The sequence below is a fragment of the Apis laboriosa genome, unplaced genomic scaffold, assembly GCF_014066325.1.
Source record: "Apis laboriosa isolate Shangri-la unplaced genomic scaffold, ASM1406632v1 scaffold17_cov146, whole genome shotgun sequence".
In the NCBI taxonomy this organism is placed as follows: domain Eukaryota; kingdom Metazoa; phylum Arthropoda; class Insecta; order Hymenoptera; family Apidae; genus Apis; species Apis laboriosa.
This window is the reverse complement of record NW_025222181.1, coordinates 984767-1011606: the sequence shown is the minus strand read 5'-3', so window position 1 is coordinate 1011606 and position 26840 is coordinate 984767. Positions and strand designations below refer to the sequence as shown.

Here is a 26840-nt window from a genome sequence, read left to right as displayed (position 1 = left end):
CGTCGTTTTCTTGGACTGGACTTCCGCGTAATCGCCAAAGATTCAAGATGTTTTAGTTAAATTCTCTTCTGATTCTGATTGAGCTGAACAGTGCAAGACAAAGTAAACTTATGGTCGAGCAAGTGATACAGACCGATATTGAAAAGGAAAGAGAGTAACGAGGACAGAAATCGTTCGTCCAGATTGGAATAAAGGTAAAGGGGAGGGGGCTGCTTAGGACAGACACTAAGTGACACTAATTTGCTTCACTATATATATAATATATATATATATATATATATATAATTGGAGGAAATTACTACCGAATTACGAATTGGACAGATTGTTCGGTGCCGCATACGACATGCGCACTACTCGAAGAAGACCGACACCTGATATACCGACACGCGGGAAAAAAAGAGTCTGGTTGGTTGACGTTCCAAGGACGCCGCAATAAATCACGCACATTCTATACAACAATATTATCTTCTGTTGAATAATAACCATGGATGACGATAGGGATGACGATGACCGATAATAATAATAATAATAATAATAATAATAATAATAATAATAATAATAATAATAATAATAATAATAATATTAATAATAATAATAATAATAATAATAATAATAATAACAATAATAATTAATAATAATAATAAGAATAAGAATAAGAATAATAATAATAAAAATAATAATAAAATTAATAATAATAATAATAACAATAACAATAATGATAATAATTAATAATAATAAAATTAATGATAATAATACTAATATAATAATAATAATAATAATAATAATAATAATAAAATAATAATAATAATAATAAATATAATAATAAAATTAATAATAATAATAATAATAATAATAATAATTAATAATAATAATAATAATAATAATAATAATAATAATAATAATAATAATAATAATAATAATAATATACTACTCGCGGAAACATTATCTCTTCTTACAAGTGATAGGCAGTCTTTGAATAGCTGCTGAACAAAGTTCGATAAGTGTATGTATGTGTGTGTGTATGTGTATGTGGATTACGTGTCTATCTATCCGACGTTCTGTCGTGGATGCCGATTATTCAAATGACAATGACGACGACTACGAGGACTGATGAGAAATTGCTGCATTGCGAATCGACCGTATGGATGATTCGTCGACTCCTTCGATTTCTCTGGGGTGTCAAAAAACCTGAAAGTTCAGGCAGCCAGGCCATGAGGCGTCTGATGAAGAAGCGCAGGATACTGCTGAGCCACGTGCGCCAACTGATGATGATGAGCGTGTGCGTGAATGTGTGGATGAACGACGGCGGTGGGGGGCGTGACGGTGCTCGAGGCACCGGCGGCGTGGGTCGGTAGAGGTGTTTGAGGTTGAGGCGCGTGAAGCGTGTGGCTGTGACCTGTAACCAGGCTCGCGTGGCTGTTGGAATGGGTAGCGGCGTTCCCAGTCCCTGTCCCTGTCCCGGTCCCGATCCCAGTTCCTGTGCAACCGTTTGTAGAGCTGTGATTAGAGTGTGGATGGCCGAAGACGACCCCAGAGAAGGCCACGGGTCACTGATGATGCTTCGCGGAACCATTTGCGTGGTGCGCCTGCGCGACCACGTGATGACTCGAGGGTGGCGCATGCGCGGCGCTCGGATGGTGGTGACTACCGGTCGCCGCGTGGTGATTTGCATTATTGGCGCTGCTGTTGTTATTGTTATTATTCTGCTGCTGCCGTTGACTATTTTTTTTATTTTTCATCCGTCGATTTTGAAACCATATCTTCACCTGTCGCTCGGTCAGATTCAGATTTCGCGCGAGTTCCCACCGTTTCTGCTTCGACACGTAAGCGTTGAATAGAAATTCCTTTTCTAGTTCAAGTGTCTGGAATTTGGAATACGGTTTGCGTTTCTTCCGTACTGTCACTTGGCCAGTCCATTCCAATGGATTCGAGCTTCCACAACCGACGCCCATACCAGCTACGCCGACACCTACGCCGACTCCCGCCAGGGAACCTGCGGGAAACAACGAAGATGGGGAGGAACCCCACATCACTTAACACAATTAGTTTGCCGATAACAAACAACCTAGTGTGCTAACTAGAAATACATCTTATGATTAAATTTTGCATCAATAGTGAGATTACGCTTATCGACTGTATAGGTTATATATTACGAACAAATAAATCGGTCACTTTTTTATCGACAATTTGAATTTAAATAAAATTCTGATGTTTTATTCAAGGATTCCATAATATCAATTAAAAATTAATAAACAGTCGTATAATATTTTACATATAATATTATATTTTTACAAGTAAATTATTTGTATAGAAATAAATATACAAGATATGGAAACAGGTACGATGCGATTATGTGATCGAACAGATTCGAACGAGGAAACTAACCAAACCTGTTTCTTTTCTCGCGACTTAGGGAATTATTAGATTTGTACAAGTCAACAGAATCGAGAGCAAATACATCGGTTCATTAGTTGATGTATCGGTGCGTAACTAGTACCGTTAGGTTTTGTCCCAAATGAAATTTCTATTTACACTTGTTACGTGTTACAATTGAAACAAATCGATATACTGTCTTCAGATTTGTCCTTAGGAAATTTTTTTTTTCTTTCAAGGGTTTTCTTTGAAAATCCTTTGAATCGATAAGCGTAACACACTTGATTGTACATATTAATTACCATATATCAATATTGTAAATAAAAAATTTATTAAAGTCTATAATTGTAATTTATAAACAGTTTCAAAATTTCTTTTTATATGAATGCGCTCCGAAGGAAAAACAAGTAGAATTATATTCAATGTTTTGCATTAGAAATTTATATTTATGCGAACTATAAATTCTAATATCTTGAATTTATACTGTTAGTCTGGGATCAATACATAGAAACTAATCTATTTTCTTTAAACATTTAGTGAAGTTTTTTCAACAATAATATATCCTACTAGAAATAAAAATTCAAATTTCTATTTAAAAATATCTAAATCTTATAACATTCAATTTTTTTTTTAAAGAATAAAATATTTTTACTACAACGAAAATCAATACAAATCATAATTTCATTTTTAAGAAAATGATATCGACAATTTTCCTAAAAATAAAAAAAAAGCTATTAAAAAGATTGTGTTTCCTTACAGAATTTATTAGAATTTTTTTAGAGAAAAAGAACGCGAGGTCACGAGATCGAGAAATTTATACTCAAAGCGGGTTCTTAATGTTACAGATTACGTGTATGTATATGCGCGCGCGTGACGCATGTAGCGAAGGGTTCGTCATGTTGCGTCGCGACGACCAGCCGATATGATATAATTGGACCGAATGTACTAACCGTACAGAAAACATGAAACGGGAATCTGAAACACGGAACTGTTAGTATGTTCCGTGTTTGTAAATGATTCGAGAATCCTATGATTCGTGGCTCGGTTTCTTGCTCTAGAATTTTTCTCTTTTATGATTTCAAGAGATTAGCTTAACTAATTATAAATTTTTATTATTTGTTGAATAAAAAAAAGGACGAGAAAATTCTATTTTAGGTTAAATTAGAAAGAGTAGCCAATATTAAAAATTGTTTAAATTAAAATTGTAATTAAGATTCAACATAATAATTAATATTTTAGATATAAATGAATTAAAAATGATATATATGAAAATAAATAGATGGTATTTGTATTTATATATCTTTATTATTATTATATTATAATATTAATTTATCAAAAATATTTTTATAAAATAATTTTATAAATTATAATTTGATTTCTAATATTAATATTAAAACTATTTAAGGACTATTCACTTAAATTGATTTTTAATTTTTATTTTTATTTACATTTATTAAAAATGTAGAAATTTTTTTGTTAAAATAACATCGATATTTATTTATTTTTCTAGTTCTAACGTTAAAACAAGATATAAATATCATCTTTTTGAAAGAGATCGCACGTAGCGTGCGAAACGAAGGGATTACGAAAGCAGTCGGCACTTGCCCGTCTATCTTTAACCTAAGTACGAACAACGATGGCGAGGAATTGTTGCATAGCCACGAAACGCAACAGCTTCGTGAGTCTGGCAACATTACACGGTCATAAGCGCAACCAAATTGCCTTCTCCCACCTGCTATTCCCCATATTAAACCTCATGGACATTGTTATGTATGCAACGTATTACGTATGCTGATACGTATCCTCCTCAAAATTGTTATTTCTTACTGAACATCTTGGTTTTTTCAAAGAAGAGTTTTCTTAAAGAGATTCATTCTTAAAATTTTCTATCTAATATTCATTGAAATATTTAAATTTATATAATATTTTTATTAATTATATTTAATTATAATATATATATTTAATTATAATTGAATTAAGTTAAAAAAATTATAATAAATTAAGTTAAAAAAATTCCATATGAGTTTTACAAAAAAATAATATGATTTATCTAAAATTTTTAAATAAATTCAAAATGCTAGACAGTTTTAAAATTTTCCTTATTATTGTTTTTTGAAAAATTTATTTTTTATTTTTTTCGATCATATAGATTTATCTACTAAACATTTGATTAAACGGTAAATGGATCATAAAAAATAAAATAAAAAATCTAGAAGTTAGTTTGAATTTCTTCTCTTCTATCCTTATTAGATCATGTAATATCCACTCTCTAGTCTTCCCTTCTTCTATATCTCTCACCCTTACTTTTGCCTTATTTTTACCCACTATTACTTTACCCATACCCCTATTACTGTTGCCCTTCCGCAACATTCGTCTCGTCTCGTTTCGTAAAATAACGTGGCACGATTGCTTAAGCGTCAGAAATTTATTGCCCACTAAAACGCTAGAGTATGCAAATTATTTGACAAAGGTCAGAATTCTCACGAATGTCAATACATACAAGGGACGTGTGCCACGAAACTGCGGAATAAATGACGTATGTATCGATTTGTGGTCGGCGTGTTGCCAGCAACGAGCATGTTATAACAGACTCTTGACAATCATTATTAATGATGTATCAGTATTGATAATCTTTCTTCCTGATCATTTAAATATTAATTTAACAAAAGTTCGTTTCCGAAAACGAATTTAAAATTTTAACGATCAAAACTGGAAAAATAAAATAATGAGAATAATTTAAGGTTAACGATCATGGTTATTCAATAATCTGAAGTGACGCTAATTAGAGACCGCTAAGAAACGCAGGAAGCGCGCGATAAATTAAAAACACAAAACGTTGGACCTCATTTAAAGTAGCAAACTGGCTTTTAAATGACGGGCATCCAACGTTTCTCTGTAACCGGTCCTCGTTTCGATGTTTTTCATCCAGGAAGATGCCTATCTGCTCGCAAACGATGAATCGTGAACGGCGGCAGCTGTCTTCGATACTTGTCGTTGAAAATCACATAAATAAACGTTTGGCCGGAGAAATATTTGGACGCGATACCGTATGAACAGCATGGTTTCGGAACACCAGACGAACGAACAAAGATAATGGAGCTGCCATCTATTGGGGAACGGTTAAACTATACGTGGCGCTCGTATTCGGTTACTTTGTATAGAATGCACGCCTGCGCGTGCACCTCCCTACCACGATTAACTTCGGGGCTAAGAGAATCACGCAAACTTTATCTCGTTTATCGTCGAGCGTGTCCGTATGAGCAGCCACCGTGTCTCGTATTTTTCTATTCTTTACGATTCCAAATGCATGCTTCTCTTTTTCAAACTCTATGATTTCTGATCGAAAATTCGTCGCGGTAAGCCTAGCTAATCTTCTCTATTAGAGATGTTTTGACGATGAAAAGTCTAAAGTCATGAAGTCAAGTGAACGTTTGCTTGTGTCTGTTAGCAGTGAACAGAATTCGAATTGGTTATGTAAGTAACCGAACCAGGGGTCAACTAGATGGATAAAAAAGTATTGAAACGAAGTTGAAGCCTGGGATGAGAGAAATGGAGAGAGGGATGGAGTGACGGGGACAGCGTTTGCGAGAAGGAAAGCGAGGGAACGGCCGTTAGTAGAAGAATGAACGGCTGCACGGGTCATGGAACGGATCAGCTGATCGGAGGCGCACGCCAGAGTTTACGAGTTACGGCCGCCAATAAACCTGCCGTGGTTCGTTGTTGCTCATGCGACGTTTCATGGGTTCCAGGGTCTCGAGAAAAGGACTTTGGGTGGGGAGGCGAAAGAGAATGACCAAATAGAACGTGAATGAACGATGACTGGATCGTTGGTGTGACAGGTCAGGATCTTCGCGATTTTCGATTTTTTATCCCGCATTCATTCTTTTTTTTTTTTTTACTCTCTGCCTATTTAACTCGTTTCAAGGTCAAGCTAGAAGAAATTCACATCACGATCTCGTGACTTTCAGCAACGTTTCGTTTCCCTGTGAATTCGCCGGAGCACGTACAATGCGATGACCTTGCGCGTACAAAAAAAAAACAAATTTATTAGAACCATCCCGCTCAGGATTCCCGCTTTATTAATCCTACAATAGCATATTATTTTTTTATTTTAAATTATTTTAAATTAAATAAAACATTGGAATTTATAAATTCCTTAACATACTTTTTAGTATTTCAAAATTAAATATAAAAAAATAATACATAAATTTTATATTTGCAATTATTTTAATATCTCGTTCAAAAGATATTAGAATATTATTACAAATTTAAGAAACTAATTATTTTTCATATTAATCCAAGACTACTTTTAAAAAAAAAGTGGCAACTCTTTTCATTAAAAAAATCCGCATTACAAAATACACATTAACATCTCGATAGAAATACCACTATCAAAACCAAGTGAATAGAAAAAAACCAAGCGAGAGTCGATGCTTACCTGGAGGTGGGTACGGGCTGGACGTGACAGGTTCGGGCGCCCCGTAATTCCTGAGGCCCCCGTATCCATCGTGAGGGAAGGCGCCTTCTGCGGCGACCATGGCGGCAGTGACTCTTCCTCGGTCGTCCGCCGCGGACGGCGTCAAATATGGTACCCCTGCCTGCGAATGTGGATGATGATGACCGGCCGTGTCAACCGGATGGTGATGCCTGGCCGTGGTGTACGGCGCGTAATTGCACCAACTCTGGGAGAAGCTCTGATGACAGGAAGAGACGGCCGGATCCGCGGCCCCCGTGGCCGCGGAAGAGGAACCTGCTCCCGTCGAGGAGCTCGTGGTCGCGACTCCAGCCGAATTGTAGGACTTGTAATCGGATGTGGACCCGGCCGTGGCCGAGCCCGCCGTCGCCGCCGCTGGCGACCAGAAGCTGAGCGTGCCCGCCTTCCGGTTGTCCCTGGAGGAGCCGGAAGTGGAGGTAGGATCGGCCGCCAGATTGTAATACGTCGGGGGGTTATTACCCCCGTACGTTTGATGATGGTTCAAGGAATCGGCCGCTGACGAATAGTGAGATTCTTGTGGATGATGAGGGCTGTAACTCCAGCCGCCTTGAGATCCGGCCGAGGATGAGTGGGAATGACGGATGACGCCCGCTGGTCCAGCGGCGGGCGCGGCGGCGGAATCCACGCAGCCGACCTCTCCGTAGGAAGCGGCCGGTGTCGCGGTCAACCTCTTGGCGGGTATGTGGAGAGGTCCTGGCGCGCTGTTGCTCGCCACCGAGGAAGCGCTCGGCGAGGTCGAGCTGGCGCTGGCCGTTGGCGGCGGAGGCGCGCTCGTGGCCGAGGAGGCCGGTGCACCAGGCGAGGTTGGTGTGGTCGCTTGTTGGTGAGACGCGGGCGTTGGGGTCTGTTGTTGCTGTTGCTGCTGAACGGAGATAAGGCTCGAGGCTGTTGGCGGGACCGGTGGTGGGCTGTCCTCGTAGAGGGATCCGTTCATCATGGCCCACCAGGTCACCCCGGTGGAATTCCCCGCTCCGGTAGCTGTCCCCATCGGCGTAACAGAGCCAGGGTGGCCCACGCCGGAGCCGCACAGCGGCGCGGCGTGAACATTGTCGTACAGCGTCGCCGTCGAGCAAGCCACGTGATCGGCGATGGTGCAGATGATGGCCGGTGATGGTCGGTGTTATAACGATATCCGGTATATCAGCGGATGTCCACGGTCCCGTATGCCGGTCGGTTTTGGCCGCGATCGTGCGCGAGAAAGTGGCGGTGGATTGAAGCGCGGGGAATAAAAGGATCGATTTTTTTTTTTTTTCACCAACGGATCGTGTAATGCATCGTCATTTCGCGCGGTTGCATTTACGACACGCGCATACGATCCAAGGACGGGCAAGGCGGCGATGTAACGCACCGAGTAACGTTAGACCGGGCGAACGAGTCACCGTACGCGGTGAGAGAGGAGCGCAGGTGGTGGAGGAGGGGGATGGGGAGTAGGAGGCGAGGAAAAGAAAAGGGATGAGGATGATGGAGGGTGGGGGCGAGCGGAGCGGTAGTTATTATCGTCGATTTTACGGGAACGGTCCCGTCGAGCGTGGAGATCGGCGGCGATGGCCAATGGTCGTTGCGCGAAGCGCGTGAGATTTCAAAAAGGCGAGGACGGAAGAGCAAGTTTCATCGTGTGCGAAAGTAACCGCGTTGCTCCGTGGAATCGCGGAATAAATAAAGAAAACGCGTGCGGAAGGCAGAGAAGGCGCACGCGAATAGGTGGGGATAAAGAAAATTGTACGGGTGTACGGTGATCGTGCGAGCGGAGGGTTGGCGGAGAGAGGAGAGGGTGTGCAGCAGCGCGGCAGACAGGTGGAGGGGTAGGTAAGCGTGGGATGGAGGGAGAGACGACACACGGTGATCCAGAAGGCGAGCGAGAGAGAGAGAGAGAGAGAGAGAGAGAGAGAGAGAGAGAGAGAGAGAGAGAGCAAACGGAATATCGAAGAAGGATGGAAATACGTTATAGAGCGAGACCAGGAATAGACAGAGAGGGAGACGAAGACGCCCAGGGGCGCGATAAAATGCGTAGCAAATCCGTCGAGAAGAGGTCCATGCACCAGCACCACCACCACCACCGCGACAACGCGTCCGAGACGACGACCGAGGTTGCGATTGAGGTTGATGGGCGACAAGTAACCACGTGCGAACACGTCGTCGATGAGAATCCAGTCACACCGTCAATGGAATCCCAATGATGATGTCCAGGCAATCCAGGTGGTCGAACAGCAATGACGGTGACCGGTAATTAAGATACGATGCGAAAAGCGCGATGTTGGAATGAACGAAAACAAAAAAATTGACACAGCACTTCTTTAAAAATGTACGTTGACAGATATCTGATTGTAAAGAATTGTTGGATTAACTATTCGTATTAGATATATTCGTAATGAATGTGAAACAACAGTTTTTATTCTATTGTTCGGATCGGTCGATGTCGTTTCGCGCGTTCGACGGAACTTGGCGATCGTCGAACGTCACCGGCGACAATAAATGCTCGAAACGATCAACAAATAGTACACTCTTGGAACATGTCAAAAGGACACTTGGCAATCGTAATTTCCACGAAAAGTGAATCGATGAGCACGTCAAACAATGGTACGAGCACGTCTCTCTCACTGCTCGACCAATCTTGTTATCGTCGTCCCGATCCAGGCCATGCTCGAGCTGCATGTCGTCTCCTCAAAGGAAACTGTCACCTTGCTCATTACTTCGAATGCACACACGTCAACTCGAGCGCGCACTTCTTCCTCACCAGTCACTTTCTTTTTTCTATCTTATTTTACCTTATTCCTCCTAACAAATATTTCTTCGTTTCAATCTGCCCGTATTAGACTAGACAGACGCGTGATTCGAACCGAAGAAACTTCAATAGACAAATTCGCGTCAAGGATCGCCACAGTCAGGAGAAACGGAGTGTTCGTGGTCGGACCGAATGCTATTTCTTTTGTCACTTTTTTTTTCCTTTTTGTCTCGGAAAGTCAGGTAGTAGACCCCTGGATTCGGATATAACGGAGAGCACGCAGGTTATAGGTTCCTCAGCTGCACGGTCCCCATGGAACTGTGACTGGTGCGAACACACACGCGCGGTGTTTACACACACGAAAAGACTCCCTTTCTTCTCTCTGGCCTCGCTGAGCCGAACTGAGCGTCAACTGAGAGCTCTGCCCGCGGCTCGACGCGCAAACGGGCTAAACTGCGATGCGAGCGCGATCTATCGGATCGTTTGACAACCAAACTCTGGACGGACACGTCTCCCTCTTCCCCCTTCCACTTCGCGCGCTGCCGCGCCGTTATTCCCCGTACCCCTTTCCTACCCTCGCCTATCAACCTCTAATCTATCTTTCTCCCTTCTCTTCGTCGCGCGTGAACCAGCGACACAACGAAATACGGATATACACACGCATATACACACAGCCTTCACGAAAGCCTGAATATCGCGCGCCGAGGGCTCGTCAACACGCCGCGTCTCAAACTTCTAACATTTTTCTTGATTCGGCTAGAAAAAAATAAAAGAAAAACGACTGTGACCCGAATTCTGATCTGATTGACGAACTGCAGATTTCTTCGACTATTATATTCTTTTTCCTTGCTTATGATAAATCCCTTGCCTATGTAAGTTTTCGCGCCATTACAATATTTCGCGTACGTACATTTTAGATGCCTGTTGACATAATGAATTTTATTTTTCTCAATTTTTTTAAAATATTTTAAGAAGCAATGAGAAAAAAATATTATTTTACCATACGATTTTATCAATTCGTAAATTCCAATACTACGTTTTTTACAATACTTATTATCTTGTGGAGTAACGACCAATCTTTATCGTTGTTAAATTTTTTGTGTTTAGTTCAATATCGGTTAATTGTTGAAAATATTCTAATTGTTCAATTATTATTAAAGATAATCAATAGATGCCTCGTACTTATATAGTTTAGATTTTATTCTTAAACGTACAATATCAAATACTAACCTCTTTTAGACAAATTTTTCTTTGAACGATATATGTAGTATTATAATAATAAAATATAAACTGATCTAATCTCCAAAATAGAAAATTCTATGTTCCAATAAATTTCTTATCAATAATTCTAAATCGTGACAATTCAATAATTCTTGCAAATCTGTTTATTATTCCAACATGTTTAAAAATAAAACAAGAAATGTTAACATTGTAGTAAGACTCGAGAAAATGAAAATAACGTTGAATCGAAGGCCATAAAGGGCTCATAACCATCAAACACCGAAACAATTCAACATACAGTGAAAGCAATCGTCCTAATAGCCACATTATCCATTCGAGGCACATTTCCATTGACACGACTATACTGCGAACTGATTCAAGGAGTCGGCCGCGAATAAACGACTTGAGTCCTCGACCGTTCTCTTGCTACGTATTTTACACGAGTGACGTCACACGCAAAAGGAGGAATGGATGATGTCTCGCGACTGCCACAATCTCACGCCGGTGCGTGAATCCACGTACACGATGGCGCATAGCGTGCATGTGCACGCACGGACGAGTGCCGACAATACGTCACGGCAGTATTGCAGTCTAAATCTCGGTACTTTTATGGGGCAGTAAAGTAAAACGGTCTGACAACAACTCCGGTGGCACATACGCGTTCCATCTGTCCATCAAACTCTCGCGCCACTAGAGCGCGCCACGCGCGAGACCATGTGTCAATTAATTGACTAGGAAATTACGAAATTGTCTCAATTGACTGCTAGCAAATCTATTACATGAAAGGTTTGTATTATTCAGTTTGATTTTGTACTTGATTTTTACGAAATTATTAAATAGTTGATTAGTAAATTTATTATGTTAAAGGTAATTTTTATTCAGATTATTTTTTTAGGAAATTATTTTTATAGGTTATCAACAAATTTGTTGTCACAATTGATTTATATTATTCAAACTATTTTTAAGATTGATTTTTGAATCTTCTATCAAAGATGATCTATATTTTTAGTTTTACTTTTGAACTTGATTCTTATTTTAATTGGCTATTAGTTCTATTAACAAATTTATTGTCAGAGTTAATCTGTATTAATTTTCTATTAATCTATTTTTCAATTAATTTTTATTAAAACTATTTTATTTGTTTCTTGAATCTATCAACATTTATTATATTTAAACTGATTTACATTATTCAATCTAATTTTAATTTTTAATTTTATCCAGTTAGTTTTATGAAATTATTTCATAAATGTTTCATATGAAGTTGATTATTAAATCTATTGACAAATTTATTATATTAAAGTTTATCTGTATTATTCAAATTTGAAAACTTGACTTTTAGAAATTTATTATATCAGAATAAATTTATTATATCGGTTAATATTTATTATTCAGTCTAATTTTATGTTTAATATTTAAGAAATTGTTTCAATTATGAATAGATTTACTAACAAATTTATTATATCAAAATATATGCATTATTTGGAATATTTTTGAGTTTAATTTTTAAACTTCAATAATTGAAAATCTATTTACAGAGAAATATATAGCTAAACATATAATGAATAATTTAAATATTTTACACTTATTTTTAAAAGATGTGCAATATTTATTTCATTCTAATATTTACTAAATTGAACAAGAAAATTAATAATTTCTGGTTTTTTCTATTTTTTGATTTTCACATAGTAGATAGATACTTACATGCTATTCTAATTTTAAAAATGTAAAATACATAATATAAAATTTCAGTTAACTAATAATAAGTCTGATACATACATTAATAAAACATCAACTGTTATATTGAATATAATGCTCTTCTACATAAAAAATTATGATTTTACATAAAAGATCATTATCAATATAATCAAATAATTAAAATTCTTTTAATAATCATACTAATATGTTCATGATACGTTATTAAAAAATAAGAATATTTTATAAGAATTCGATTTCACAATGCTATTCAAAATCATATGAAATATCTCAATCAAAATGAGAAAATCTCATTTTAAAATCTCATTTTTTTACAAAATCGGTATAACAATGATGTAATTAAGTATCTAACCTCTCAATTTTCACTACATTAAATCTTATTGAAAAAAATACCAATCTACTATCTACATATCTACATCTGTTATCATTTAAGTCTTGTCTCATCGTGGTTGGGAAATACGAAGCACGAGACTCTCGTTTGAACAAGAGTGTGCGATAAATCGCGGGGGAGGCGTGAACCACCTGACGTTTGTTGTACAGGAGACGCGATCATGAATGGGCTTTATAGCAACCTCGCCCATTTATAGGTAGTATGCGCGGTTTAGTGGCTATGGGTTTAGTGCGACGCAGTTGTATACAATCCTCTGTTTACGGCAAGTACGTATCGTTATCGTGCCGACTTTTTAGCTCGACATTTCGAGGTCGGCCATGACACACGAATTAACTCGTCTTGTCTCAAAGAGACATCTATCGGGATTATTTTAACAATGGATGATGTGTCTTCCTCTTGTTCTTCATTTTTTTTACAGATAACTGTTTTCCATTTGCAATGCTGTTTGTATTTTGAGGTGTATTGCGAATCGGTTGATAAAAATAGTTGATTGCCAAGTGTCATTGTTCGTAGACATTTTCCAAGTGTAACACTCGTTTACATGTATAATAAAATAAATTTCAAAGATCGATACTTTGTGGAATAGAAATGTTTGTAGAATGTGGGCATCGTGGGCGTGATAATGATTTTATTTAAATCAGTGATTCCCAACCTGTGAATTTTGAAATTTGTTTATTTTAATGTAATTACATTGCAATATTTTACTTAACTAATAGTATAGTATCATATCTATAATCAAAACAGCTAATTTTAATATTTATCTTCTATGAAAAAGAAAGGTTCTAAATTATTTGAATATTTCGAAAGAAAATTCGCAATTCAAAGAATATTGAAAAATCATTCGATGGAATAAAAAAAATCAAAGTTTTTCTTACCTTATATGAAAAAGAATATTTGTAACATGTTATTTGAACATTCCGAAAAGGAATTCGCAATATTTCAAAAAGGTTGAGAGACACTGATTTGCGACGATAAGCCGAAGAAAATGCAGAAATGGGCTCGTGCGCAACTCACCTTGTATACCGGCCAGTGTTCCCGGCTGGAACACGCGGGAAAGCCTGAAACATTAGCGAATATAGTGAAACAGTGATATGTCGCATCGAAAGGGTTTCATAAACGTCTTGTCGCATGTATCGATTGCCACATAACGCAACTCCCACGCTATTTTCGTCTTAGATGCATTGTCCGCATCGTTTTCTTACCACAAATTGCGAAAACAGTACCTACACCTCAATAATCTTGTAGTTTTATGAGAAGGTGAGATTGTTGTTAATTTAGTTAAATCGTACACGTGTCTCTAAATTTTAGAACTTAGATCGAGTAAAAGATTCGATAAATGCGAAATGTTCTATATAATAATATAAATAAAAATAAAATTTTTAAATATTTTGTATTGTTTTTTTCAAAGTAAAAATTTCAAAATTCAATATATGTCTATATATATATATATATATATATATATATTTCTAAATTATATCGATTCGAATTTAATTTTAATTTAAATTAACTGACCTGCTGCACAGCTCGAACGGGTGAAACGTTTTCTCCACGGCGCCGTACACTTTGAGGCCTTTTATTTACAAGTTTACAAAGAAAAACATCAGCCTGGAACAGAAAGAAAGGGAATGCTTATCGACCTTGTAAGTAGATATACTTCGATTTTATAGGTTTTTGTAGTTTATATCGCGCCAGGTATAAAGTTCGATATCTTGTACAACCATTAAACGGGACCTATAATAGGGTACCGCTTAGCCCGACATTTTCAAAAATTTGCTTCCGTTCTTAAATAGAGTCTACACGACCGCCATTTTGACGCTATTTCTGAAAGAAAAATTTCTTTTAAAAATTTTCTTCATTTTTCTTTTTTTTTTATTAATACGTGAGCTAACATGAGCAAATATAATTATATATATAAAAATTTCGTAAAATTTTCTTCGTTGAAATATAATATGAATCATTTTTGATTAAAACAATTATATAAAATAACGATGATTCAAGTAAGAAAGAAAATTCTCTTTTAAAAATTTTTTCAATTCAGTCTTAAACACAAACGCTTTTCAACCAAAGCAGCTAAAATAACGATTTCTCAATTGTATCTCGTTCCTTAAGATTCATTTATTTAAGTGCGAAATAAATATAAAAGAATCGTTATTAATAAATATATTCATACTGTTTCTTTTAGAAATTTTCTTCAATTTTTTTCACAAGTATTTTTCTGACTTAATTAAAAATTCTTTTCCAGAAATTTAAATCTCTCCGTTCAAAATTATGGAAATAGCAGCGATTTTTAAATTAAGGAAATCCTCTTTCAAAAATTTCCTCGCTCGAAATTTAGAATCCAAAATGCACACAGAGAATTCACGAGAGATCCCTTTACAGGTAGGCAAATTCAATCATGGGCGTGAATTTCGATTCGTCGTGGTGAACGTAAATATAGAAATCGAGGCTGCAGGTAGGAAACGTGAAAATGTTCTCTGGAAGTGTCTCGTCTACTAAAGTCAAATCTCCAGGGATGTGTTTATGGCAAGCTGAACACCGTTTGAAACGGAAGAGGAAGTGTGTAAGAGAGAGACAAATACTTTTTGGAAGTAGCAATATTCTCCAACCAAAAACATAATCATTCAAAATTTATTAATGAATGAGATGATAGAATGATATAATGATAAAATGGATTTCAATCATTTAATCTCAAATATAATAAAAATAAATTTGAGAAAAGAAAAGAAAGATATAAAAATATAATAGATACATGATTCATGATTTAGAAATTTATAGAATACTTTTACAATAGTTCTTTCTATTATCTATCTATAATTCATATAATTGTAAATTTTTTAACTTTATTGTTGCAACAAGTTTATTAATTTAATCCCTTAATTTTTATGATTAAATTTTCATTAAAATATTAAATTTCTTTATCATAAATTGTACATGTAAGAATAATAAAATAATAAATGTATTCTTTTATAAGTATTTTGAAAATATAAACAAATTTTCTATATTGAAAAGACAAGAAATTAATTAATTTAAAAAAAGAATTAAATCATGAAAAGTAACTTGATACTTGTATTCACAATAATGATCCAATATGATCTACATATTTTAAGAATTGATCAAATGTAATAATAACATTACATGAAATAAAACAAATTTTATTTTTCCAGGATAAAATCAGTCGTGGAAATATCTATGGTTGGTCACGATTATTCAACACACGTCTACACAAGGGAAACTCGACAAACAACCATGAAACAATCTCTTTTCCCAGAAGTCGGACATCTTATCCAAACGGCCGATACACAAATCCTGGCCATTTATCCGGCACAAAAGGCCCACCTTTCAGTTTCTTCTCTCCAGTTTGATAAATAGAACGCCTCGAGAACGAAAGAGAAGATGGAAATGGCAAAGCTGGACGAAATGTGGGCAGGACGTGTCACGAGGGATATTATCGTGGACGCAGAAGGGTGGTCATGTGAAAAATACATCGGTGTGTGCAGAGGAGATTGGTCGAGGGGTGACGAGAGACACACAGGACACGAGAAAGCTCTTGCGTATCAGAGGGGTGGTTATGCCATTTCTATGGAACCGTCCATTTACCGTTTACACCGTCCAACAGAGACGTGAGCACGCATCTTACTGTGTAATCGAATTAAAAGTTGCACGGTTACGCGCCATTTTTGCTACACTATGATTGTGAAATGAGAGGAACGTTGAGTCGATTTTGGAACAGGATTATTTATGTGTAATTGGAGGGTAATAATGAAGATTTTGCATAGGATTTTTTTTTTTTAAGAGTATCTAATGACAAGTATTTTCAAGGATAAACATTGTTGGTTACAAGTGTTAATAGATATAGGTTATAATTATTTTTATGGGAAACATTGATGGAAATTAAAATTAATTTTCATTTTTTTTTCAATTTCATTGTATTTGTATATGTCTATTCTAAAGTGATAATATAATTAATCCTTATGGATTAATTAATTACATTTATTCTCTATTATATTTACTTTGAAAATTGTATAGATTATTTTTAAAAAAAATGTATATAGATATACTGGAAAGTTTGAAGAGCTTGTTTAATTTTAAGTAGTTAAAATGAATTGTTGCTGCGAAGATTGTGTTATACAAAATATTGGAAAAAAATTCAAGACACGAGCTGCAGACAGGAAGTTTCTCTCGTATAACGGTAGTTAAAAATTATCGAGTGGCTGGTAAAAATATAGGACTCTTAACCTTGACCCAAGGATTACAATGAAATTTATTACCCTCAAAGTTTATTGCTCTCAAACGCACGTTTTCGATAACACCTCTTGTCACTGTAATGGGTCGATATTTATCGCCTCGTTATTCGAGTAAGAGTGGTTTACATGTATAGAAAGATTTTTCGATAAATACTTAAACATATAAGTCATAATATTTATTTAAAAATTAATATATTATATGTACATTTACATATAATTTATGACTATAATATTAATATTTACCAAAATATACTAATATAATATTTAATAATAGGTATATTTAATAAGAAAGTAATATAGATATTTGATTTTTTTTCTCTTAAAATTTATATATTTCACTTAACTTTGATATTTTTATATAAATACAATTACATTCTATATAAGAAAAACATTATCTTTATTATCTTTCTTTATTTCTTTTTTCCATATAGGATTATTATAATCATTACACAAGGTGTCCCGAAAATTCTCAAGGTAATTTTAAACAATATTTTCCTTTTCCAAAAAAACTTACAAATTGATATTATCATTTCTCATCAAATATCGCTTAAAAAAAAAGTTTAATCTAATCATAAGTTCCAGCTGTACGCCGTTCATTATTCCAAAACGAAGGGAACTGAATCCACCACGGGAGAAAAGAAAAAGAAGACATAACGTGGCCGAGATAATTAAGAAGAAAAAAAAAAAAAACCCAATCCTCGAGGAGCCAGTCTTAATTCACGCCAGGCAAGAGTACTAAAAGCTCGGCAGAAAAGGGTTGCAGCTCGGTCGCTTGGAAACCCTTCTTCACGAGAGATTACGAAACTCGAATCGTGAAAAAAAAGTTTTTCGCGAAATTACACTCCAAGAAGAGATACCCCGCCTCTTGGAAGAGCATTCAAGTTTCATTTATCCGACCCAACCCTATTCCAATAAATCTTAAGGATACATCCTTGATACGTAGTCGGAATCGTTCGAGCAGCAATGGTTCGGTCGAATACACTCGAATGTTAATTCATCCGAGAAATATGTTTTGTGTCTCCGAAACCCCATTTCGTGTTTCCAACGAGCTCGAGCTTCTTACATGTTATGTAAGTATGTAGTAGGATAATTTATTAATTTATCATTATTTTTAAAATCTTATCTTTCTTATTGTTCGATGTGATTTTATTAGATATTGTCCATAAAAATCCTTTCATTGCAATTTGACATATTAATTTAATTCAATGTAACTGATTGATTTATATATGTTCGATAGATTTTTTTAAATGATGAATTTATTTTTTCCAAAATGTTTTCTAACAAAGTTAAAAATTATAAATTTAATGTGAATCTTCATCAATGCTTCATCAAATCATCCTTTGCAATGATCCAACAATATCTGATATATCTACTTTTCCTTTAATTCTAAGTTAAAAAATATATCGTATTCGTCTAAATACCCATATCTCCTACGTTTAATTCCAACAAGCAAATTTTCACTAATCCTAAAATATATCCACTTAATAGCGAAATATTATTATACACGAATCATCTTTTACAATTATCTATAACAATACTTTAAAAACCGACCCATTCGCCAATGCAAATTTCCATTTCAAATCCCAATTTAAATAAATTAAAAATATGTAAATATCCGCGTATCTCGGCTCGAAAGGGGTTGAAACGCGCCGTCTGTCTGCACGATTCGGTGAACTGGTTCTGGTGGCCGTGTCTGGCGGGGGGCGGGAAAGGGGGTCGAGTCCATAACCGCGCGACGCGTGCCGTTTTTAGCGTCGAGACGCCTTCCGCGTGGAACACTGCCAGCACCGGGACGCCCTCTCGTTTCCACAGGCAGACGGTATGGCCGCTCGGCCAATCAGGAGCGCCGCTCGCCACACTCGCCTCCAACATGGCGCTGTGTGCCGCGTCCGCGCTACCGGCCAGATTACCAGTCCGGGATTCTCGATTCACCAGCCACCGTCGATTCACCTTCTCGTGCTCAATTAACTCTCGAATCTTATTATACCCTCGCGAATTTATGGTTCGGGAATGGAATAATCTACGGTGATTGATGATCGAGGAAAATTAATCGAATGGAATTTTTTCCTCCCGATGTTAATTTTGTGATCTTGTTTTTTTTTTTCTTTTCAAATTGGTAGGATGTAAATGGAATTTTGCTTGGCAGAGATGTACATTTTGAAAGTTGAAAAGGATTAATCGATGCATTTCTCTTTTTGTTTGAACGAGCTTGTTATATATCTTCCAAAAATTGTAATTAAAGTTTTATTTCAAAGAATTAGACTAAAATGAATTTCAATTTTATATTAATTATTCGTCTTTTCGTATATATCGATCTACAATCAATTTTAATTATTCATCTTCTTAAATATTAATATTAAAAGGAAATCAAAAGAAATTTAGGTTAAGATCAATTATCTTGGATGTTTTGTAAATTTCTTCAAAATTTTTGGAAAATATAAGGATCAAAAAAAGAAAACATATATCCCACTTAACTTATCCTAAATCTATGATTTTTTTTTACAGCCTGGATGGTTCTCAGTCTTGAAATAAATTAATGGGTGGAGCATACACAGATTAGCCTTTCGAAATCTTTAAATGAGATTTCAAAACGGTATGGTTTAATACCGATTAAGATATCTACCAACCACCATCGTAGCTCTTTTTTTTCTTTATTGTTAAGTTGGCCACCTTTGAAAGAAACCGCCTTTTCGAGATAAGGGGACGAAGAATTTTTTTCTTTATATCGCTATGTGATATTTTCGAAGGTGAAAAGTCACGTGATACCTATATTTTCAGTCAAGTGATAAAAGGATTGATTGCTCGATATCGATTTTTAGTGAGAAGTTTATTAAGATAAGAGCTATAAAATACAGAATCATATATATTTCATTTGTTATTTTAATTATTTGATTGTTACTTAAAATCAATATTTAATTATTTAAATAACAATCACTACAATTACTAAAACCAAATCAAATTAATTATAAATTTTTTTTATTCCTCTGGTTATTAAAAATATCCTTTGGATAAAATTCACATATCCATAAATAATTAAACAATTATTATAATATCGATCTACAACCAATTTTAATTATTCATCTTCTTAAATATTAATATTAAAAGGAAATCAAAAGAAATTTAGATTAAAATCAATTATCTTGGATGTTTTGTAAATTTCTTCAAAATTTTTGGAAATTTAATTTTTAAATATTTATTTAATTTATTAATATTACTTTATTTAAATTTTTTAATATTTTTAGATAAATAATCACAGCTCGACAGCTCTGATTATTAATAAACCAACACTAAATACGAAATCTATCAGATATATCATCATATGCAACATTATAATATAAACACATATTCATACATTTCTTATTTTTCCAATTTTTCCGTTTCAGTTATTCATATCACGAGCAACAACTGGTCATCGGCCTCGATTAAACAAACAAACAAATAAACAAGCAAATAAAGCCCAACGTTCAACCAGAAGCCAATTTATCTCGCTCACGTTCGCCCTTCCCCAGGAAACGAATCTCGCAAAAGGCGAACAACACAAGTCCACCGACTCCCCTAATGCAGCAATTTCGAGTCGACTCGTGCTTTTTCTTTTCTTCTTTCCTTCTCTCTCTCTCTTTCTCTCTTTCTCTTCTCTTCTCTTCTCTTTTCTTTTCTTTTCGCGCTCGATCGTTTGTATTCCACTCCGTCTCTCACACACCTATATACCCACTCGAACGCACGATATGGACCCGCAGATGGAACAAAGTATAAGCGTGGGATATTCCATTTGGCCAGGGACGTGAAAGCGGAGGAGGCAAAAGGAGGGGGCCATAAGAGGGTTTGAAGAAGCGTGGTCTGGTCAGCCTCGATTCTCTACACGTGAGTATACAATTGCCAAATTTTTATCGAAAAAAATTATAATATAATAGTTCAAAAAAAGATGATAAAAATATATTATACTTTTCAGATAGAAAGGGATAGAAAATTATTACTTGATGCCAGAAGAAGCAAGACAGATTGCACAGGTACTATTATTAAACAAAAATATAGTATCTATGATATTATAGTATTAATAATACAATGTAAATATAATACCATGTTATGCATATGCAAAAATATTACAAATTCTTTCACAAGTAAAAAATAAGGATGAGATCAAGCTCTTCAAAAAATTCAATGGCAAAAATAAGAGAATTTTATTTATATTGTGTTTATTACGTATATACGTATATTATGGTATACTGTTGGCAAGCTTAATATATATGACAGCCAACTGGTATCGAGTCAAGGATGGCTAGACCGTTTCGTGTTCCTGGGGTTGCGTCGTCATGGGAACCGTCCTCATCAGGCGAAGTCTCAAACCCAAAATATTCTCTTCTCCTTTCCACCCGTTCATCCGCCTTTCTTCATCTGTCGCTTCGATCTAAGTATACATACATACATACATACGTACAGGTTGTTTTTCGCGACACTGTTTTGCATTCTATCGCCGGTTGTCTCGAGATAAAGTGATGGAGGAAAGAAATTTTCTGGGAGAAGAGAAAAGAGAGACTCTTTGATAAGGCTTGATGGGGGACAAGGATCGGTTATACCTAAGTTACAATGTTGAACGTTTTTGCATTTTAATCGTCTGGAATTTCGGCCGCCTTTATCTTTATGCTGCGTTTTGGTCGAATGTGTATTTTGGAAGGAGAAATTTTGCATGGTATCTCTTTGATATTTTTTCCAAATAATCACTATTTCTAAAATGTGCATTCTATCTTCAAATAACGTATCTTCAAATTAAAAGGGAAGAGAAATAAAGAGAGAAGTGTAATTAATTACAATTCTATTTTTAGGATATACATCATGATTCAAAGAAGAGGTAAAGAAGAAGAAAAGGAAAGGGATTAAATTCTATCTCTTTGATGTATACCGTTTCCAACCAAATTGCAAGGAAAGAATAAAGAAAGGAAGATAAAGATTTTCTAATAACTATCCTCAACGAATATATCATTTCTCCTAATTCTTCAAAGAAGGAATAAACCGAAGGAAACTTTGAACAAAGCAGTCACGTTCTCCTCTTCTACCATCATCAAACTTAATTCCACGCCGCGGCCATGCTTGTTTACGCCCGCCGGTGAAAGCCAGGATTGAATGCTAAGGAAAAGGCCAAGAGACTGTACCAACTGAGGGGATCATATTATTTTAGCTGAATTATTTATAGAACGTAGCCCGAGGGAAAAGGCACGCGCGCACCGTTTTTCCTCGAACAAGATTTCACCTGAAGAAAAATATATGCATATAACACGTGTAAGGGGGGAGGGGTGGCCGGAGGGATAAAAAGGAAAACGGAAATCGTCGGTCGACGCCCGCCAATGAAAGAATTGGAGGAAGAAATAGACAAAAAAAAAAAAAAGAAAGAATTGTCGCCGATCCAAGCACGAGATTTAAGGAAATATCCCCTCTTTGGGGGGGATGGTCGTAAAAACTTTTCTTAAACAATCACCGAGATTTTGGTCTGAAGGGGGATGAACGTTGGCTCGACGATCAATGGCCGAGTTTCAAGCGTTGAGGTATTTTCGCCTATATCGCCTCCAATGTAAACCAGATACGAAGGAATTTGGTGATAAATTTTAGAGGAAGGGTGCAGGAACGTGGTTAAGGGGTTGGAGAGATTGGAGGCTTGATACCGTGGATAGAATTCGAGGATACAAGTTCCATTTACATACTGGATTCGTAATTTGAATTTTTATCAAATGTGTATGATAAAAAGAAAAAAAAAGAACACGAAATATTATAGAAATGTTTAATGTCCAATATATAATAATCTTATTTAATGAGATTTAATAAGATTTCTTTGTTTCAAAATATCTGAATAAGTTCAAAATATCTATTAACTTGTTATAATATCTATCAAAGTTAGTTGATACAAGGGCAGTTTTCAATACCTCGACAGTTTCCAAACTTTCACGAAGAAACTTTTTTTTTTTTCCAAACTTTCACGAATTTTCAGTGAAATCTGCTCGAATCGGGACCCAAGAATTTTTTCACACGAGGAGAAAGCTGTGCAACCCTCACCTAGAGGGAAAGGCGATGTTCCACCAGATTCATTTGACCCTTGTCGTTCGACCTGTTTGCCCGATCTTACAGTTTATATCGTGCTTCTCGAGGACGTGTTCGTTATACGATGGCTCGAAGTGTTCACCATGATAAAAGCTGGACTAGGTGATAGCTATGGAGTGGTGTGATGTGTCGACGAACTTCGTGTCGAGAGATGTTTCAGTGTTGCCTTGATTCGAGCAGTGAAAGTGTGGAAAGTTTTCTTGTTTTTTAATTTCGGTATGTATGGAACCTTTAAAAGTTTAAAAAATCGTGAGAGATATTAAAGTAGAATTAATATCAAGAATATTTTAAATAATAGAATTTCAAGTGAAATTTAGAATCTTGTTTAAATATTGTAAGGATATCCATTTAATTTCTGCATTATTAAGATGCAGAATTCTCGAAGAAAATTATAAAAAAAACCTTCTTTTCTTAGATCTTCAAAAGAAAAGATATTTTATTTATTTATTTATTTATTTCCAACATCTTTCGTCGAATTCGCACATTTCTAATTGTCTCGAAGAAAAAATTACTATAATTTCAAAAAAGAAACTTTTAAAGATTTTTCATTAAAATTGTACACACCTCCAAATAAAAATTTTGTTATTTTTCATCAAATTTATTATATTTCTATCATTTTCATATCGCGGATTCGGTCGTTCATCTACGAAATTCCACCCTGGTTAACTCGGCTCTCTTCGTCGATTCGGCGGCGGCGACGGTGTTGGGTGGTGGCAAATATATTATGCCTCTCGTAAAATTAAGTTTTTACGATCATTTTATGGTCCACCGATGCTCAGTACCTATAGGTGTGCATTTCTTGCAGCTGTGCTTCGCGCGGATTCCGCTCGTGACCGCTCCTCCTCTTTCGTCATACGCATCACCGTAACATTGTAATCGTTTAAGGAAACTCGATTGACAGGTCCTGTTCCTTTGGTTGCATATTTATTCGTTTCATCGAAAGTGTTATTATTCGAATGAAAGAATATTCGATTGGATGAATAGATCTTAAGTAATTACAGTTGCTGAATTGTTTATTGTTTAGATATAGATTAGATACGATAAGAAATTTGTTGTCGAAATCGAAAAACTAGGTTAGTCAAATGAGAGAATATTAGAACATGAATGAGTAAATCTTATTAACTTTCTTCAATGATGAAACACACTTTTATTTCAGTTTTATAATTCGTTAGAAATTTTAATTTCCATATATACGTCTGTTTATTTGTGTTTTTCTTGATTATTTATTGATAAGATAATCGAAAGTTTTATCGAAATCGAAACTGTTATTCGAATGAGGAAACATTTGATTGGATAATCTGTTTTTAATAATGTTTGGTATAGATTATTAATTCTCTATATAAATATATCAAGAAAATAAATAGAAACCGTTCTTAATTCAAATATATTTATATAAAAGATAATAAGAATTTTTATATTTTATATATTTTATATAATAATTATAATAGAATTAGTTGAATTAGAAAAAAGAATTTCCCTATGTATACGTTCGATAGGTAACAATACAAATTGAACGAGACCGTGCATGATTGTAGGAACGTATGATGAGTAAGATATAGATGAAAAAGTGAGTAAATGTGTCATGGAAGACATATCGAAAAGTGCGTGCGAGGTTAGAAAGGATATAATATTATAATATTAAAACAAAATTAGTGTTAAGTGTGATTAATAAATATAGACAAATATATAATTTATTTAATTTATGTCTCAATATAAAGTTTAGATTCAGATAAGTGGATTCAATCGTACGTTTAACTCATTTTTTGAATTATGTAGTGTATTAACCTATTATATTACGTGCTTATTTTCGTTTATAGTGTTCATTTATATAATTGAAGCGATGCTTGCCATTAGGTGTTCAGATAATAAAGATTTCAATTAGTTTCTATTTAATTGACTATTGATAAAAGTTTCGTTTCGATAAATGAAGTTTTACTGTATCATTTCAACCAAATTGATGAAAACTGTAAACATTCGTTCCAGTACCAATATAAATCTCAAAGTTGGCAATTTTACGACCAGACACTTCAACTCGTAAGAATCTCGAGATCTTAATAATTCTGCGGTTTCCTCAAGGTCAACAAGAGAAAGACCTCTACTGGTCTCTTATAGGAAAAGAAGGACATTGCTCGTTAATTAATTGCCATCGTCGATTTTTTACTTTGTTATTCATGAAATATTATTCGAGTAGTTTGTTACTCGACTACTTTGTCGGCTGTTTAATGAGATACCATTCAAGTTTCACGAATGTTCGTGGAAAACAGGCAAATTTGAACGAAATTTATTTAAAAATAATATTTTTAAATAAAGATATTTATTATTTCATAAGTAACATATTTCAATTGAGATTATGTTCTTTATTTAATTGAAAAAATTTGTGATAAGAATATGTAGGAGAACAAATTACAAAATTAATAATAAAATAACATTTTTTTCTTAATAAATTTCTCACTGAAAAATTAGTTTCTGAAATAATTTTCAAAATATCGAATAATAAATATAATAATAATGTAATAAGTATATAATAATATTAGTTAGTAGTATCGTATCTAATATAAACATTTATATTATTATATATTATAAGAAACTAGTTATTTTTACTGAAATCAAATGATTTATTTCATGAAATGTTAAATTCTTAAATTATATTTATGAAATATTCGTGATATTTCGAAAATAAATTATTTCTATAATTTTTAAAAAAATTTAAAAATAATGTAATTTGAAAATTTCTTAAAACGTTAAACTTTGGAATAAATTAGTTGATTTTAAAAACATTGCATACAGAAAAATATATGTTTATAGGAATTCTTACATGATTTTGGATAAATCGCAGTTAATTTGATCGAGCAGTGTTCTTTTAATCCTATAATATATGTATTATTGTGTATTATAAATAATGAATTTTATTGTCTCGATAAAAATAGTTAAAGCTGCAATGACGAAGACTGCAATGATTCTTTTAAGTTATGGAAAAGGAAAAAGTGGATGCTGATTATTTTACGATGAATAAAGTGAAATCATGTGTAGGAAGTTAAGTGAAATTTTGTAAATTTAAAAATTACATTATTTTCTTAAAAATTATTACAGTTAAAATTAGATTTATTGGAAAAGTTTCCAAAGTTTTCGATTCGGTATTTTTTAATCCTAATATCTAAAAATGGAAAGAACAAATGAAAATTTGAAAATATTACAATCTAATTACTTTATTGGAAAATTAATTGAAATATTTCTAAAGTTCCAAAATATCAAATCTCTATTAATTCTTTGAATACCTAACTCTACTTATTAATTACACGATGAAAAATCAAAAAACCATAAATAAATTTTTTCAAAAGTTAGTAAAAAAAACTTTATAATTATATTTCTAAAACTATTTTAAATTCTATTTCAAAATTACTATTCATTCATCAAAAAATTTCCAAACTTCATTCTTTAACCCTTCATTCTTTAACCCTTAAATAATACAAAACTTTTACTTCTACAGTTACACAATCAAAAGTCAGGATGCTAAAAAAATCAAAGAAGACCTATAAGAAAAATTTGTGGTATTCGACATCCGCAATTATCAACTCTCAAAGTTGCACAAGTTGG

At 34.6% G+C, this 26840-nt stretch overlaps 1 protein-coding gene across 3 annotated transcripts in view; it reads right to left on the bottom strand.

Moving 5' to 3' along the window:
• Positions 1-974: 974 nt before the first annotated feature.
• LOC122711754 (homeobox protein abdominal-B-like) overlaps positions 975-26840 on the bottom strand; it is a 113961-nt gene continuing 88095 nt past the window's right edge. Inside the window, exons 4-7 of one of the 3 annotated variants that reach the window (XM_043930777.1) lie at positions 14428-14520; positions 13930-13973; positions 6812-7846; positions 975-2032 (exon numbers count right to left, since the gene is read on the bottom strand). In XM_043930777.1, coding sequence (XP_043786712.1) covers positions 1548-2032; positions 6812-7805 — 1479 coding nt within the window. In that variant the 5' untranslated portion in view covers positions 7806-7846; positions 13930-13973; positions 14428-14520 and the 3' untranslated portion in view covers positions 975-1547. Of the gene's footprint in view, positions 2033-6811; positions 8027-13929; positions 13974-14427; positions 14521-26840 lie in introns of those variants that run through there. The other 2 variants (XM_043930775.1, XM_043930776.1) reach the window with 2 other exon arrangements.